This window comes from Paraphaeosphaeria sporulosa (genome assembly GCF_001642045.1).
Source record: "Paraphaeosphaeria sporulosa strain AP3s5-JAC2a unplaced genomic scaffold CC84scaffold_12, whole genome shotgun sequence".
In the NCBI taxonomy this organism is placed as follows: Eukaryota; Fungi; Ascomycota; class Dothideomycetes; order Pleosporales; family Didymosphaeriaceae; genus Paraphaeosphaeria; species Paraphaeosphaeria sporulosa.
In genome coordinates, this window is record NW_017253371.1 from 1,202,359 (window position 1) to 1,219,611 (window position 17,253).

Consider the following 17,253-nt stretch of genomic DNA (forward strand, 5'->3'; position numbering starts at 1 on the left):
CACTATGTCGAATCGACTAATAGAACGTACCCATCAGCAATGCATGTGTGACTCCTCTGCTGCGGGACTGGACTTCGATGTCCCTTCGATGCCAAATCCTGATGTCCGACGATGAGACTCGACCTGCTCAAGATGAAAGCCTCAGGATTATTAATATTCAAGGCGCTCGTATCAATCTTGGTAGCACCGCTGATCAAATGCAAAGGCTCGCGCATGCTAACGACTTGCCCGCGCCCAAAATAGGTGGTGTTTCTGTCCGACTGGGTCCGGATGTGATTGGGCAGCAGCGGGGCACAGACAATTTTTCATGGACGCAGTGACGCCGAGCCCAACCATTGTTCTGCGACGCGCTTTCCGGGCCTTCAATTTCAGTCTTCTTCTTCCACACAACGCCCCGCACCCAGAACCTCGTGCAACACCGACTGCACATACCTGCGCTTACGCTCGCTGCACATCCTAAACCACTCGCCCGTCCATATACACAACCGCAATCATGCCTCCAAGCAAATGGGGTACGTCATATCCACATCCCTGCCCCTCTGTGCGCGGGGCCACATGTCCATATACATGAACACAGAACAACGGCTAACTCTCGGCTACAGATGACGAGGAAGAGGATACACCTCCTTCATCGCCTCCCGCACCTGCCCTCCGCCGCGGCAAGTTTGACGACGAGGAAGACGACGACGATGTATGTCAGCCTAGAACCCCGCACCACCATAATCTCGCCAAACATTCTTCCAACATGATTCTGATACGCGTGACAGGTCCTAGAGTCATGGGACGCCGCCGAGGACTCAGAAGTCGAGCGCGAGAAGGCGAAGAAGGCCGCCGAGGCCAAGGCGAAAGCGGAGGCTGAGGCGAAGGCAAACCACAAGTCCCGCGCGCAGCGCATCAAGGAGCGACAAGAGGAGAACATGCGCAGGAGGCTGGCTGGCGAGGAGGAATCTGATGATTCGGAGGAGGACGAGGCCACGCGCCGTGCCCGGTTACGAAAGAGCGAGCAGGACGCCGACCTTGCACACGCTGAGGACCTCTTTGGCGGCGCTGGCCTCAGCGTGGGCACCAAGCCGCGCGTCGCTGGCTCTAAGGCCGTCACCCTCACCGATGAGAGCGATCCGAACAACGTCATCGATCTCAGCTCGCTGAAGATCTTCAACCCGCAGACCAAGGACCAGTTCACCCACCTCCGCGAAACACTCACGCCGCTAATTAGCAACAACTCCAAGAAGGCTCAGTACTCCCTCTTCTTGCAGGAATTCACCAAGCAGATTGCCAAGGACCTGCCCAGCGAGCAGATTAAGAAAATTGCCAGTGGCCTGACCACCCTTAGCAACGAGAAGATGAAGGAGGAGAAGGCTGCCGAGAAGGGCGGCAAGAAGACCAAGGCGGCCAAGACAAAGGTCGCTCTGAACGCTACCCGTGATGTCGCGTTCAAGGCAGACACCAACGCGTACGACGACGACTTTGGCGAGTAAGTGCACGCGATCACATCTTCCAAGATTCCATGTTGACCGAAACCAGTGACGACTTCATGTGAGGCTCTCCCCTCTCAGTGTTCTCAAATATACCACGCCTTCCGTCTCTCCGACCGCCAGCAGAGCTACACTCGCCGCGCCGCTGCAAACGCAGAGCAGTAGTGTCGATCCGATTCTGAGACGGCCGGGAAACCCTAGGGTAGAGATGGACTGGCGTTACGGCTTTGACATTTTGCGGCTTTGATCCCCTGCATAGCTTTTGCGTAATCTGTTTTCCTTCCACAGTTTGGCAGTAGGGAGCGGCATAGCGTGCATGGGAATATGACGGATGGCTCTACGGTTACGGATAGACGGCTGGGGAATGCAGGTCGTGAGCAGATATGAAAAGTTCAGTGCTCTTGCATTTGTAGCGTATTTGTGATGTGGTTCGTCAACCTGGTATAATCTGAAATGCACGCAGTGATTTGCATATCGTCTTCAACGCAATACACGATAATCTGAGGCCTGATTTCGTGAAGCGGGAATGGACCGCAGGTCATCTCATCCCGCAGGACGGCATCATAGTTGAGAGATGCGCACGGGTCCAGCCCGCCGCAACCCATGCCTCAACTCCAGTGCCAAATAAGCTCCCTCAAATCCTCCCTTTTTTGACTCAACAATGCGCTGCAAGTTATCTCTCACTCTGCTAAGAAAAAGGTTGCTTTGCACTTCATTGCACCTACATCGCAAGGGTAGCGCCGCATCTAATCCACCCATACGTAATACTTTTCTGCTCCATTACCGGGCTGACACACAAACCTCTTGAATCCGAATTCGTCGTACTCCCCGCCTTGCCGTAATGCTTTGTGTTGCGTGCCCGCCCGATTGCCCGTCTAACATCCCCACCATATCCCAATCTAGTCCTAGCTCGCTTGAGCCCCACTTAACCCACATTTATTCAATCTCGCCCCACCTTTGTCTCGCTCTGCCTTGCAGTCTTTCTTCATCCCTCCCTCGTATCCTAATCTATATAGACATCAAAATTTGGCACAGTTCCATCAAACAGTTAACAGCATCTTTGGTCCAGCGGTAGGATAATCGCCTTCCAAGCCTTCCGTATCCCGGATTGGCAAGTCAGCGATTGGCTCGGGTTCGACTCCCGGAAGATGCAATTCTTTTGTTGATTTTCTCTTTTTGTGTTGTTTCTCAGCGTTAGGGTGAGAGAGAGGTGGACTAGGAACGTGATTGGCTTTTTGGGGATTTTCGCCGCACACTGTACGTTTTCGACACAGGAAAGATAGCGAAAGAGAAAAGGGGCTGAATGGGAAAGGCGGGATCGTCGTGGGGCGTATGTTGGGATTCGGGAACAAGACAGGACTGCGAAACCTGAGGAGCCTTGTAGCTCTTGGGCAGCTATGGTGTTCAAGGGGTTTGTGCTCTTCCGGAAGGGAATATGGAGATGGTTTGAAAGTGGAAGTGTGCCTAGTTTCGAAAACAGATTAATTGTTGTGATATCAAGCCTACCATACAAACATACCATATGAACGAGAGTATGCAAAGCACATCTACCCACGAAGCACGTCTTCGCGCCTGAATCTTGAGGGATTCCGCACACATATTAGTGTCTCCCATGTACGTGTAAGACAATGCTTGATGAGGTTGAAGGACTCGCGTTGAATAAGGCGAGGAGGCTGAAGGAATGTAAACAAAGAGTAATATTAATTTATGTGTGAGGATGTATAGGGCGAGCATCTTAAACCCAGATCCTTGACTTAGGTCCACGACAACTGATCTCGTATGCGGAGCAAGCCGTATAGGCTTGTCTAAGCATGCGCCTATTGTTGAGATTTCACGGGTAGATGATTTGTGATAACTTCTGAATCTCTGTGTGATTACTGGCTAGCATCGACGCGTATGCAGTGTAACTTGATACTTGACAGCTGATTACCCCTCCAGTGTGCCTGACACTGCTACTCCAATCTGTAGACATCACGAGTTTCCGAGCCCCGGGTGAGATATGGCACCCTCGCCCTTCACTGAAGACTATTATTTGATCGTTGGAGTGGCGCAAGATGCCGATAAAGAGCTCATCGTGAAATCCTATAGAAAGCGGGCACGGGAGCTCCACCTAGATTGTAATCAGGGGACGCGGGAAGCTACCGAAGCCTTCCAGCGGGTATATCGAGCTCGAGTTACTTTAGAGTCGATTGGTAAAAACGACTAACAACACCCGACAGCTTGGACGAGCCTACGAGATTCTAAGCGACGAAGACGAACGAAGCAAATACGATCTCATCTACCCATCCATAAAAAAGAAGAATGCCTCTCATCAAAATCCGCCGAAACGGCCTTCTCACTCCGGTTTAAAGCCGCAGGCAAGCACGCCGAGCGAAGTTCCGCGAATCGCCGCTCTATAGAAAGCAATACAGGAACTTGACGCACAATGGCGGACGACCAAGATAAACTTCGAGTGGTCCATCTTCGAGGTTAATCGAGATATAGAGCGGTTGGAGAAAGATATCATGGGCCTAGTGAGCATCGCAGCTGTCGAGGCGGCGGAGGAAGCACAGAGGAACAGCTGGACTACATTGTTTCTGTCGTTCATTCAAAAGAAGAAGGTGGAAGACTCCGAGGAAGTAAAAGAACAGAAGGACCGAGAGAGGCAGGAGCGAAGGATTGAAACAGACATGAAGGAGCGGCGGCTTCAGGCAACGAAAGCAGCTCTAGCGGATAAAGAGGAGCAGCTTAGGATCAAGCAGGCTAACTACGAGGTCACGAGAATGAAAGACCAACAAGCAATAACGCAGATCCAATTGGTGATGTGGCAAAGAGGATCGGCAAAGGCGCGAGAAGGAGGAACAAGAGAGGGTTAGGAGAGCACGGCAGAGGCAGGAGAAGGAGGAAGCAGACAGGGTGCAAAGAGAACAGCAGCGGGAGCAACAAAAGAAGAGAGAACGGGAAGCAGTAGAGGCACGGCGAAAACAGGCAGCAAACCAAGCAGCAGAACAAAAGCGATACCTGGAAGAATTCCAAAGGCAAGCTGAAGAACTAGAAGACAGCGCGCGAGTTATGCATTTCATATCCCCGAGCCAACCGTTCCCCTGGCTCACACTCGCGCATCGGCGTGCCGCCACGACGGCTGGTGGCCTAAAGTCCAGGGCCGCACGGCATGCCCAAGATACGACGAGGCTTGGACGTATTTGCTACAGTGTCCAGGCTGTCAAACGAAAGCATGCCCGAGGTGTCAAGCGAGAGTACGGCCTTCCAGGCGGACGCACCAAAGACCACGTCCACGGATCAGGACACCAAGCCCGGAACCCTATTACTACGACTGGGACTAGAGACTCTGGTTGTAGTTAGAAAAGTGGATAAGATTTTCCTTGTGAAGGACCAAGGCTACGTTGCCGCTGCTACGTACGTCTATGATCTAGTAGCAACTAATGCTTTTCTTGAGAGCACAATCCATCTCTTCGCTGAGATCTTTTTGATAGAGAGGGCGCAGCGGGATTGGTTTGGAGGTGACCGGGCGTTCGTCGGACGGGGATTGCCACATAGAGGGTAGACACGGCCCGTAGTTCTTGTGAGGATAACGAAGAGATATAGGACAGTGATTTTCTGATCGTTGACTCAAACTACAAAATGGTATTTCTTGAAACAAAAAGCAAATCAGAATCCTTCCCTGCAAAGCCAAAGATGCGTTGTCCGTGGATACAACAAAACATGGGGCTGTGTACTATTGTCCTGAGCGTAGAACTACTATCCTACTGTCGACGACGCGAAAGAGTTCCAGCGACTATGTTTTTTGTGAATATATTTGAACACAGACAGAATGGTATCCGATCAGTAATATCAAGACTTAAAAACAGCCCAAGTCACTTCAGGCTCAACCTTCGAGCATCTGACTGGCACAAGCATCACGTCCCGTCGAGGTCGTGTCTTCCACTTTGCAACTCCGCACATACCCGATGTCGATTCGACACACTTATCCCCTCTTCTCACAACCACGCGAAATCCAACCTGCCTCTGCTACCTCGTCACGCAGTATTCAACGCTCCTTCTCAGACCACCTCCAACCTGCCTCATCCGTACCCACACGCGACAAGACTCACCCCCGCCATCACGCCACGTAGCCGAGCTCGCCCCTCGATGGAAGCTTTGCCTCGCTTGCCTTACTCTCGAGCGGGAAAATTTCGTATCGAGATGGCCAGATGGCGAGATGTTGAGACGCCACAGGGCAAGCGCCACACGCGACGCGCTAGGTCTGCGTGCGCGTGAGCCACGCATCGAAAATCAAGCTAATGTCGCAGCAGCGACGGTGCAGCTCGTCGGGACCGTTGCTGCAAGTGGGCCGACACCCGGACGTGGCTTGCTGTGGTGAGCGAGTGGGAGTCACGGAGGGGTGTGGAGGCAAGCTGTATCCATGTTCGAGGCGCAGTCTTGCAAATGGTATCACACACCAAATGCTCCCATGATCAAGCCTTTCTACATAATACAACGATCTGGACACGGAAGATCCTGCTGCAGAACGGATGTCCGGCGGGCCACGGAAGGGTTCGACGGCCCATGTGCTGAACTGCAGTAAAGCGTCACGCGTGTGGCTGCTATCGATACCGGCACGTCACATCGTGGGGTCTGACAAGCGAATCGTGAGAGTCGGTGGCCTGCGGCGGTGCACCGTGCTCGGCTAAATTTAGACGAGGAATGCATGGCAATCTAGAGGTCCTCTCCAGCGTGTTGGAACGTTTGGAATGAAGAGTAGGTCGGAGAGAGATGGAATGCGAGCTGAAACATGCAGAGATGCCGCGGTGCGGTGCCGGGGGCGGTACCTGACGATCGCGTGTCCATCAGTCGGGCTAGGGCTGGATGCTATGGGCAATTGGTGCCGGCGGCTCAAGCTGATCGCACATGGCAAAGAGGAGTCGCCATCTCGGGTGCCTGGACGTGGCTGGAGACATGGTCGCCGCTGGCCTGTGACGTCTCGCCCAGACAGACGGTGAGCAGAGTCTGCGCGGAAGGGCGGCAAAACCTGCTTGGTAGCATCCGGTCAGAGGCAGGATGGGCATATGAGTGGCTTCGGCAAGCTGTGGCGCGCGAACGCAGATTAGCCACAGATACGGGTGATTGGTGTGCTGGAGCAGGCGGTACCAACTGGGCTTGCGCCGTGGCAGCGCACGGCTGTGATTGCCCGTGTAGGGTAGCCCGAGCGTGCCATCTGCTCGTCGAGCGCGCTGGTTTTGTAAGTGATGGGCTGCGATGTGGTGATCGCGGGGGGTCCTGCGCCACTGCATACGAGCATCCAGCAAGCTTCTGCCGCGCTTGGCAGCTACACAAGCACGGCGGAGAGGGTGTGGCGCGCTGGTCGGCGCGCTTTCTTGCCCGTCTTGCCCCAGCTGGCCGCGGTTTCGCCGTCTTTGGCTCCTCTGGACGTGTTTGCAGCGCGAGCCCAAGGGTGCGACGTCGACGGCGGTTGGAGCTTGCGACAAGACGTGTGGCGCCCGTACGGTGGCCCAGCGCGCCCTAGCCCGTTGGCGACGAGGCGCGCGGTGTGAATGGCTCGCTGCAGCTGAGGTCTACACAGCCTGCGTCGCGGCCCCGGCACCGCGAGCCCACAGGCCGCGTGCGAGCGAGGCTGCTGCTGCCGCTCTCTCCGGCCCAGATTGCTGCCGCCCCAGTGCGCTCCCCAGCGAAAAGCGTCGACGAGGGTGACTGGTGCATCGTGGTGCGCACAGCCAGGCGCCACGCTGCCGCTGATTGACTGCCACCTTCTGCGCGCGCCGCCTGCGCATCATGGATGTCGAGATGGATCGCCGTGGTCGCTGGCGCGCTCGGCTCGACTGGAACCCGTGTTGCATTCATCGGCGCTGCACCTAAGCCCGCCGTCCAGTCCAGCCACACATCTGGTGTCATCGGCACCAGCGCTGCCTGCGCCCAAACGCCCAGCACCACCACCACGCTGCCTGCCTCCTCTCCTCCTCTACGCTCCTCCCCCTCCAGCGCTTCTAGTTGCCCTCCCAGACGCTGCCAGCGCACGCCCGCAGCTGCCCGCCCGCTGTTTTGCCAGTACCTTGCCTAGCGCATCCACATCCACTCCGCTAATCGCCGCTCACACAGCCTCACTGCTTAGACCGCTGAGGCGCCGCACTCACCTCCACCACCACTCGGCCGACCTGCTGCCATCGCACGTCGCATCGCGACCGCCGACCGCGTCCCAGCCCAGCACTCGCCGCCGCCGCCGCCCAGCTGCATTGCATTCCCGCTGCGCGACATCATCGCGACTGTCTCGCCCTGGTACCAAGCGGGTGCCTGTCTTGGCTGAGAGCAAACCGAGCCGCAGCCGTAGCCTGCACCGTTGCGACGCCAGCCCAGGCCGCATCGCAAAAGCTGGCTCCATCGCGCGCCTGTTCCATCTGGAGGCTCTGCTGGCGGCGAATGCTCCCATGAGCTGCAGCTGAACTCGACCACCGAGGTTCATCCACCGCGCAGCGTGAAAACACTGCAAGCCCGAGTAGGTGCCATCTCCGCCGCGCCGTGGCAATGTTTCAACCTGGCGGATATGTTGAGTCGCTAACACCCACGCAAGGATCAACCACATACCGCTCTCCACCCTCACCATAACCCATGGCTGCGTCAACGCGAGCCATCACGCCCACCCACACTGGGCCGTTCCCCGTGCCAAACAGGTCGGCTACGCCCAACTCGCACGCCGGCGCAACCTTTGGCACTCATCTCACAAAGTCACCGCGGGGCCTCTCGCCAAGACGCTCACCGCAGCCGCTCACCGGAGCCGCCGCGCTCAATGACGAGCGCCAGCGACAACATCAGCTGCTGCGCCAGTCGAGTCCCAATCCCGCGCACGCCGTTGTCCAGAGCCTCATCGGCACAGCGCAGTCAGCCGTGAACAACTCAAAGGACGCGCCAGCACACGCGACCAGCCCGATGGACAAGGCGGCCCAGAAGCCCCTGGTCATCCCCGAGGCGGGCCAGATGACGGGTGACAACATGCAAACAAGTCCAGTGAGCCTCTCGAGTTTCGGCTCCAACGACTCGAACCACGCTCCGAACGCGCCTGCCATGGAAGGCTCGACCCCGCAGATCAACATGGAAGGCGTGTCCCAGCAGCATCAGCAACCACCACCGCCGCAACACCATCACCAGCACATTGCCCCTAATCCGAACGAAAATCCAGGCAACCGCGCTTTCACCTTCCCGGGACCGCTGGCGGAACACGACCCCCGCGCGCCGACGCGCCAAATGAGCTTGCCCGGCTACCAGAACAGCCCGAAGTCGCCCTCGACTAAGCGCCACAAGTGCCCGTACTGCGCGACTGACTTCACGCGACACCACAACCTGAAGAGTCATCTCCTGACCCACAGCCAGGAGAAGCCGTATGAGTGCCCAACTTGCCAGGCTCGTTTCCGACGACTCCACGACCTGAAGCGCCACACAAAACTGCACACCGGAGAACGCCCTCATACGTGTCCGAAATGCGGTCGTCGATTCGCTCGCGGAGATGCACTCGCCCGACACAACAAGGGACAGGGTGGTTGCGCAGGCCGCCGGTCCAGTTTCGGAATGGACAGTGAGGAGATGGCCGACGGGAAGGGAGATGATGGCATGGACGGCGTTATGTACCATGATGGTGAAGGCGAAGAAGACGATGAGGGCCGGCGTGTGAGCGAGCCGGCGCGTAAGAGGCAAAACACTGGAAGCTCTACGCAAGGTCCGTATCGCCAGCACTCAAGTACCTACCCGCCTCTCGCTGCGAACCGCGGTTCATATAGCAGTGGGAATAACCTATACCCGCCTGGTCCCAGCGGTCCCTCAGGTAACCAACCCACTAACATCTCGCCCAAACTAGCTCCCGGCAGCCTGTCAAACCTTCACTACACGGCAAGTCAAGCGAATATGTTCAGCCAGGGAGGCCCGCCAATGACAGAGAGTCCCAAGCCTCTGTCCCCAGGGCAGCAAGATCAACACCGCCTGGGAGCACACGATAACAGCATGCCGGGCTCACGCTCGCCTAACATCCATCCCAACTTTCAACGCGCTCGCGAGTCGCCTTCCATGGGTATGGCACCTCCGCAGGCCAACAATGGCCCTCACCTCCCTGCTTTGCCTGGTCTGGCTCCCAGTATGCTGCCCAAACAGGGTTCTCAGGGCGGCAGCAAGAATGGCCCCAGCATGCTCCAGCACCAACAAGTACCAGGATCTGGTTCGCAACCTGGCAGTGTCTCTAGTCACGGCGCAAGCAGCGGTGGCAGCATTCGTGAGGTGATGGGTAACCAGGGTATCGACATGTGGCAATACGTCCGCGACATGGAAGCCCGGATGGCAAAGATGGCGCAAGAGCACGAATCCAAGATGACAACACTGCAGACGGAAGTCACCACCCTTCGGGCACAACTTGCTCAGCAGCATGCGCACAATACCCAGCAGCAATAGGAAGTTTTGCATGAAACTATTGCCCGGATATGGCTCGTGCACCATACCAGTGAAAGCAAGCTACGTCAACACAAATCACATCACGCGCCACAGCCTACTTGGGCGCTCAATTCGGCGATGGAAGTTCGGAGGTGTAACATTTGGCAACACAGAAGCCTCGAAGAACTTACGGGGTTACGAGCACCTGGCAAGGCGTTGAAGTGGGCAGGGTTTCCTGCAGCCCGATCAGGCGGTTCTCCTCGAAAGTCAACGACTGCAACAACAAAACTGGGTAGACATGAGATACAGCATCGTCGAATATCCGGTTGTAACTTTTGAACCGGAAAACTAATTCCTAAAATGGCTTTCCATGGTGTTGTTGGGGCGGTCCTCTGGTTACGGGGTTTACCCGTTGTATTATTAGCGTCACAGGAGTGTTTTCTCGGCTTGCTTTCTTGGACACGAACAAGGCTAGATGTAGGACAGCGACGAGCATGTACAGTCAGCCCGAAGCGTCGTTTATCGGTGGACTGGGAGACTGATAACGGGAGTTGTTGCTTTCTTTTCGGGTGATACCTTTGGGCTTTTGGAGATTGGTTGGAATTATACGGGTGTAGGTAGGAATGAGATGCTCTTTGTCAATCTTCCTTGTCGCGCTTTGAATGGATAGTGAAGAGCACAGCAATGAATCCATGCATGCCGTCTGGTTGTGTAAATGCGTTTGATGTGGGCTCGTACGTCAAGTGGTGAGCCGACACGCGACGGCGGTGGAGAGAATGCCCTCGACGAATCGCTTCCCCACCGCCACCCATCCCTCCGACAGCGATGTATTCGTGCGACGCAAGCGATTGGCCCTCGGTGGAGATTCTATCTAGCTCCCGGCAGATCTCGAATTGTATTCCAATATAATGCGAATGAAATTACCGCGTCATGGTCGCGAATGCTAGGATGAGAGCCTGCGCGCCCGCACCCTGGTCTCCGTAGGCGCGCCGTAACATGGCAGCACATCCTGGACAACGGACAGGAAACACACCGTGCCCAGGCTGGCAATTCCCTCGACGAACGGCCAGCAACAATTTCCCTGCGCATCGGAGGCCCCTGCAGCCCACTGAACAGGCCAGGCGCGTTGGTGTTGACGTCGCTTCGGACGAGTGAAACTCGTGGTTGCCGCCGCGATATTGTTGTCGTAAACACACCACTGCCGGAGCCGAGTCCAACGTACCTCGAGCCGCTGCTCTTCTGTGAAGCAATTGTGTACGTCTGGGCAGATTCAGGCGCCTGCGCTGGACCTTGGTTCACCAGCCTGTCGACCGAACTTGTCTTCGCAACAATTGGGAAGGGTGAGCTTTACTCTGCGCGTGCGGAATGCACCTGCCGCCGCGGGCGCCTGCTAACTTTCACGCCCCAGAAACGCTCCTACCGCTTCACCACGACAGCTCCACCCAGTAAACACGCACTCGCAGTGCCTCCGCCCGGTCGCATAGACGGTTGAAGCCTTTCACCCGCGTGCGCTGTACTGTGGCTCCCGTTGCGGCTTCGTCTGCCCCGCACACACCAACCTTCCCTCTCGACTCGAGCGAAACGCACCCTGCGATCGCCCTACCTCGAAGCGCGCGAGCGAATACACCTCTCCACTTGACCTTCACCGGGGCAATACGACCGAGAGCGTTGGGTCGCTATGACCGAGGGGTTTACCGTGAGCGGTTCCGTGGACCCCACGACGCTGTACACCAAGCAGCAGTGCATAGGTAGGCGCACGCGCAGGACAGGCTAAGCTTTGGGGCCACGCTGACGACATGCAGGCGGGGGCAGCTTCGGAAAAGTATATAAAGGGTATGCTCAGCAAGTCTTTCTCCCGTACCAACCCAATGCTAATCTCACTAGCATCGACCGACGGACCGGCCAGCTTGTCGCGATCAAGATCATCGATGTCGAAAATGCCGAAGATGAGGTCGACGACATCATCAGCGAGATCTCCATCCTCTCTAACATGCACTCGCCCTATGTTACCAAGTACTATGGCTCGTATCTGCACAACACGGAGCTGTGGATCGTCATGGAGTTCTGCTCGGGAGGCAGCTGCGCAGACTTGATGAGGCCGGGTCCTATCGATGAGAGCGAGATTGCCGTCATACTCAAGGAGCTGCTTATGGGCCTGTGTTACCTGCATGAAGATCACAAGCTGCACCGAGATATCAAGGGTGAGTTCGCCCGTCTGAATATAAAGGCACGGGACTAATGTATATGTAGCTGCCAACATCCTCGTCGGCTCTAACGGACAGGTCAAACTGGCCGATTTCGGTGTCTCAGGGCAGCTCTCCGCGACCATGACGAAGAAGAACACGTTCGTTGGCACTCCCTTCTGGATGGCCCCGGAAGTCATCAAGCAGTCTGGGTACGATCACAAAGCTGACATTTGGTCACTTGGGATCACCGCCCTCGAACTTGCGCAGGGCGAACCTCCATACGCGGACATACATCCCATGAAAGTCCTTTTCCTGATTCCAAAGAACCCATCACCCATACTGACTGGCAGCTTCACTCCACAATTCAAAGAGTTCGTGAACCTCTGCCTGAGAAAAGATCCGAGGGAACGACCATCGGCGAAGCAATTGCTACAGTCAGCCTTCATCCGGAAAGCGGGGAAACCCTCCAGGCTGCAGGAGCTGATCTTCCGTTATCAAGAATATCAAGCTCGTCACCCCAAGCAAGCCGATTCGGAGGATGAAGATACGCCTATAAAGAAACGAGAACCGATCAACGAGGAGCTGTGGGATTTTGGTACTATCCGTCCTATAAAAGATCGAGGAGGCAATGCGTTGAAACCCATGAACGAGTCTGGTGCAAATGCTCGACAGTCGTCGCCTCAACGGAAGCCTGTCCTGAACCAGCAGGCCGGCTATGGAGATGAGAACTACTACGGCTCCGCCGACACTGTCCGACCAAGTCCACCTGCATCTCCGACGAAGCGGTTAGCAAAGCTTGACATTCCGAATTCACCGATGAGCTCGCTAAAGACCGCGGCACGGGTACCGTTACCACCATCTCCCGAGAAGCGATCGATCCCACCTCTCCCTCCGCCAACGGCACAAGAGTCACGCAAATCGCCAGTGCCAGCAGCCTTCTCGCCACATCCTCTGAACCGGGGATTGGTTACGCCGACCAAGCCACCCGCACAGCCCCGACGACAGACGCCGTTGGGTAGGGACTACGACGAATACCTGCAACGTTCAATCGCCGAAGACATGGCTGCGTTGGAAATGACTCCTCGACGCGATCCTACTCCCCCGCGACCCATCGTACTTCCGCAAATGTCCATCCCGGAGATTCCACCTTTCCGAGGTAACCAATCTCAGTCAACAAATGCCTCTACCGCACCCGCAAACCCTCCCCAGCATAGTCCTGGCCAAAATCAGAATCAGAACCAGAACCCGCGACCATCGCAACTTCAGAGACCACTTCCGCCACTCTCTGGTCAACAACCATTGCCTCAACTCACCAATCAGACGTCAATTGTATCATCTCAAACATCACCGAACTCTGCCTCACCCCCGCGACCCGGCTCATCGTCTTCGTACGACCCATTTGGTGGACCGATAATCAACAACTGGAACAACGTGACCGGCGCACAAACGCCTTCCCACCCTCCCCCTCCCGCACCACAAACGACCAAACCATCCCCCATGTCCCGCGGCTCCTTCGGCCGGCCTAAGCAGCCTCTCACACCCGGCTCGCCCAATTCAGCACCCACCGAAATCACCGCGCTCTCCGGCGTCGTCCTCCCCGCGCTCGAAGCGGCCCTCTCCCGCCGTGCGTACCATCTCTCCCTCAAAAACAAGCAGGAAGCGGCATCCACGCCGCGCGATCTGCATGCGTTTGTAGAGCAGAAGAAGCGGAGACAGGAGTGTCATGATAATGTGAAAAGGCTGGTGAGCGAGCTGAAGAAGGGGTTCAGGGAGTTGGATGAGTGGGATGAAAGGGGGGGTGTGGGGATGGGTGGGGAGGTGGCGGGGTTTTTGGAGGGTTTTTTGGAGGAGGTACTGGTTAGGGTGGAGCCTGCTGATGATTGAGGATTGTTGAGCGGTAGAGAATGGTGGTGAGGAAGGGCTACAGATAGAGAGAAAGGAGGTTGCGGTTGACGGAGTTCGAATGACGGATTTGATGGGGCATGATAAGATACTGACTGGACTTTGACATTTTTCTATTTGGCATGAGGATGGGCTGAAATGGTTTGGGCCGGGTTGGGTGAGAATTTGAAGCAAGGTGTTCGTGGGCGTTTATGCAATCCGACGATTTCCATGTCTTTTTTTTTTGCTGTCCGTCGCGAGAATATCATATTTGATTTCCCACATCCACTCTTGAGTGCTTTTCTCATGAAAACTCATGGACATTGAGAACCGATTGAAAGGCGGGGTGTGATGTGGATTTAAAATTGGGCGTCCGAGACTGGTCCGAATACAATAGCGCAACAGGTGAGGTTGGACTGCAAATTTTGGCGCGGGCGAGGAGGTGCTGGTTGCGGCAGCAGTGAGCAAAGAGTCAACAAAGCTGCTGATCAGAAATGGCCATGCACTGGATTGGCGAGCGCGTGTATGTAGACCCTGGATATTTCCAACGCTGTACTTCTTAGCAAGCTGCACCGCAATTCTTAGCATATGCAAGCAGCTGTTGGGAAGCTGTTGGGTTTGACCCTGCAAGGCTGTGATGCTATTCAGGAGGATGGAACCTATGGCTGGGGTAGCGACGCTGCATTCGTTGGTGCAGGAGAGGTGCTGTGAAGCTGTATGTTTTATTAAGAGAAGACGATTATTTCGCTGGTCTATGCGATACTCCATTCTTGACACGAGTGCTGTGAGTATGTTGAAGCTACATATTGAAGTAGAAGAAGGGCGTCTCCCTCAGTGTCACCACAAACGTGTGCAAATGAGCCAAGAGGGATGGATAAGAAATTTGGATATTAGGAAGATCTGAGGCCACTGCAATAGAGACAAAAGAAACAGCTATTACATCCAGCTAGACGGGCGATACATGTGCTTTCCATGGGCGCGCTGGCTGCGGATCCATGCTGCCCGTCTCACCTCTCCTCGACCGACTCCATTTCTCCCAGGCCCACCATAACAACAACGTCACTGAGGTCAGAGGAACTGTAAGCGCAAAGTATAAGATAACCTGCGCATCCGCTTCGATATGCAGAACTCCTGTATCAGTCTGCTGAATGTTGATGCCGTTGATCCCTAGAAATGTCTTCTACACTGTTAGACAGCTGATTAGATGTGACTCGAGCCTCACTCACAGCTATAAACGTAGCCGGCAAGTAAACCAGCGTTACAAGAGCGATTGCCTTGACGGTTCGCGCTTCCTGAACAGACTTCACTGTCAAGCGCTTCATGTTCTGGCTTTCGACAGCAGCATGGTGAGTGTTCCTCAATGCAATGGAATCGCGTATGGCTTCTGTGATGCGATCGACTCGCAATTTAAGTGTTTCGAGGTACTCTACAAGATCGCACGACTCCTCGATAACATCATTGACGATAGAGTCGAGTGTAGTGTAGTGATCTGCGAAAAGCTCACGTGAAGCTTTGCTTTCTAATGTCAACCGCTTGATGGATTCTTTAAGTAGCAGTCGAAGGACGTGGATGTTCGCTTTTAGAGCATGTCTTGCCCGGATGAGGAGGTCATGGTATTGCTTTGTCCTCGGCAGCGACCTGAAATTGGCTTCACCAGGTGTTTCCGAGAACGGGTTTGTGAAGTCGATGGATTTGTCCTGTCCTGGTAATCAGCACCCAAACACAATTCGGTACTATGTCCGAGGAACCGGCGATCAGGGACTTACAATGTCCCAAATTTCCTTGTCGAGGAACCTGACGTAGGCAGACCAGTGCGCATTCAGACTGCCGACCAGAACCACTGGAAGGTTGGTCCAATGGGTGGACACGTTTCCTCTTTGCATGAACTGATCAATAATACTCGCCTTGAAAGCTTCAGATGGACGAATGACCACGCAGTGCTCTCTCAGAGTGCAAGCATCAATGGACTGATGAAGTAGTTGCTGCCTTATGGACCACGGAATGGGATCGGAGAAATTTCTGTTAGGCTCAATGTACTTTAGAAGCATGCACAGGTGATCTGAACTGCCTTCTAATCTCGAAATTGAACATTCGGTGTGGAAAAACGTCCTTGAACCTTGTATGGGAATATCTGAGGCTGCAAATTCCGGCAGGGCGTTGGCAAGTTGCGGGAATGCAGAGAAGGATGATAACAGCACTTTCATTGCATTATGTGTTATGTCGAGGCTAGACCTCGTGTGCTCCTGGTCAATGATGCTAGTCCAACATTAGCTGTGTCATAGTTGATGTCCGCTGGGCTTCCTACAACAGACTCGTGGTTCGGGCACTTGAAAGATCCAAAGTCTTTTTATCGCTTTCACTGTACAATCCGTCATTTCTTCATCGGCAAGATTGGTTTTCTACGTACACATATGCGCACAAATCCTCATACGAGCGCAGAGGCAAATTCTCGAACTTTTCTGTATGGAGGTAAGTCAAATGTGCTCTACTGTGTTCTACTACGGTCGAAACTAGCTGTGGGCCACTTACGATGTTTACTCCATCTACAGGCCATGACTTGCACCGTACCATCTTTTTTGAAAAGCCTATCGGCCACGCCATCCAGTCGCAGGCTCATACTTTGGTAGTCAGCAGCGACTGGTAGTGCTGATGTGACCCAAACCACTGGGAGAGGCCACGCCGGTATGTCAATCTTCATCATGCTATATGACTGTCTGTCCTGTAAGAAAAGATCCGATCTCTATCCTGCAAGCGCGAATGGGATAGCGACTTATTTTATACAATGCGAGCAGTCTGCCTACCCTGACCGGTCCCAGCTGCCTGAAGAGTGTGGATGTCAGAGGCAAAGGCGGGGTATCCGTGGCGCAGAAGGCTGAAGCGACAGCCGGGTGGATAATCATACGGTACTTCACGAACACGACTATCGAGCAAAAAGACAGATCAACACGACAGTCTCCAAGTGAAAAAGGTAAAATGTGGCGGACATTCTTTGCGTATCAGAATCGGCGTCTGGGTACCCTCGCAATACTCCCAGTCGAATCCTTAAGTATGGTAAAAAGCAAAGGTATGATTTCAGCCTCACAAGGACCATATGCCATCCTGCGAGACCAAGTAAGCTCAGTACCGTCTCATACTAAGTATGTTGGCCATAGGAGTACGTCGGGAAGCATTCCTTCTGTACAACTCATCTTTCTCCTCCTGGAATGCGGTCAGCCTTGCAACTGCTTTCATAGTAAACTGTTTAAGTCTCGAGCAGCCCCCCCACATCGCAACAATTGGGCAAAATACTTACTTGCGCGATCTCCCTG

General features: G+C 54.8%; 7 protein-coding genes and 1 non-coding gene across 8 annotated transcripts; 6 read left to right on the forward strand and 2 right to left on the reverse strand.

Annotated features, from left to right (window-relative positions):
* The first annotated feature begins 81 nt into the window (after positions 1-81).
* On the forward strand, positions 82-1,947 carry CC84DRAFT_1168768 (translation initiation factor eIF3 subunit). Its single transcript, XM_018179482.1, has 4 exons — positions 82-512; positions 603-691; positions 768-1,474; positions 1,525-1,947. The coding sequence occupies exons 1-4, from the start codon at positions 494-496 to the stop codon at positions 1,538-1,540; spliced, it is 831 nt and encodes a 276-aa protein (XP_018031092.1). The 5' UTR covers positions 82-493; the 3' UTR covers positions 1,541-1,947.
* A 440-nt stretch (positions 1,948-2,387) lies between these two features.
* CC84DRAFT_324743 (uncharacterized protein) lies at positions 2,388-3,304 on the reverse strand. The gene has a single exon (XM_018185853.1). It carries the CDS (start codon positions 2,995-2,997, stop codon positions 2,524-2,526), a length of 474 nt encoding a protein of 157 aa, XP_018031093.1. The 5' UTR covers positions 2,998-3,304; the 3' UTR covers positions 2,388-2,523.
* CC84DRAFT_t96 lies at positions 2,530-2,628 on the forward strand. The gene has a single exon. It is a non-coding gene; the product is annotated as a tRNA-Gly (tRNA).
* A 170-nt stretch (positions 3,305-3,474) lies between the features above and the next one.
* On the forward strand, positions 3,475-4,330 carry CC84DRAFT_1180699 (uncharacterized protein; the record flags this gene model as incomplete). The annotated part of the gene is made up of 2 exons (XM_018180499.1): positions 3,475-3,633; positions 3,887-4,330. The coding sequence occupies 2 exons, from the start codon at positions 3,475-3,477 to the stop codon at positions 4,328-4,330; spliced, it is 603 nt and encodes a 200-aa protein (XP_018031094.1).
* Positions 4,331-5,989: 1,659 nt separating this feature from the next.
* On the forward strand, positions 5,990-7,298 carry CC84DRAFT_324897 (uncharacterized protein). Its single transcript, XM_018185855.1, has one exon. The coding sequence runs from the start codon at positions 6,247-6,249 to the stop codon at positions 6,976-6,978; it is 732 nt and encodes a 243-aa protein (XP_018031095.1). The 5' UTR covers positions 5,990-6,246; the 3' UTR covers positions 6,979-7,298.
* Positions 7,299-7,765: 467 nt separating this feature from the next.
* Positions 7,766-10,246, forward strand: CC84DRAFT_324803 (uncharacterized protein). Its single transcript, XM_018185854.1, has 2 exons — positions 7,766-7,962; positions 8,038-10,246. Exon 2 carries the CDS (start codon positions 8,076-8,078, stop codon positions 9,897-9,899), a length of 1,824 nt encoding a protein of 607 aa, XP_018031096.1. The 5' UTR covers positions 7,766-7,962; positions 8,038-8,075; the 3' UTR covers positions 9,900-10,246.
* Positions 10,247-11,296: 1,050 nt separating this feature from the next.
* Positions 11,297-14,181, forward strand: CC84DRAFT_1231091 (Pkinase-domain-containing protein). The gene is made up of 4 exons (XM_018183714.1): positions 11,297-11,626; positions 11,681-11,711; positions 11,763-12,079; positions 12,129-14,181. Exons 1-4 carry the CDS (start codon positions 11,557-11,559, stop codon positions 13,946-13,948), a joined length of 2,238 nt encoding a protein of 745 aa, XP_018031097.1. The 5' UTR covers positions 11,297-11,556; the 3' UTR covers positions 13,949-14,181.
* Positions 14,182-14,681: 500 nt separating this feature from the next.
* CC84DRAFT_1209604 (uncharacterized protein) lies at positions 14,682-16,646 on the reverse strand (the record flags this gene model as incomplete). The annotated part of the gene is made up of 5 exons (XM_018182230.1): positions 14,682-15,122; positions 15,172-15,642; positions 15,712-16,201; positions 16,353-16,404; positions 16,475-16,646. The coding sequence occupies 5 exons, from the start codon at positions 16,644-16,646 to the stop codon at positions 14,892-14,894; spliced, it is 1,416 nt and encodes a 471-aa protein (XP_018031098.1). The 3' UTR covers positions 14,682-14,891.
* Between the last annotated feature and the right edge of the window lie 607 nt (positions 16,647-17,253).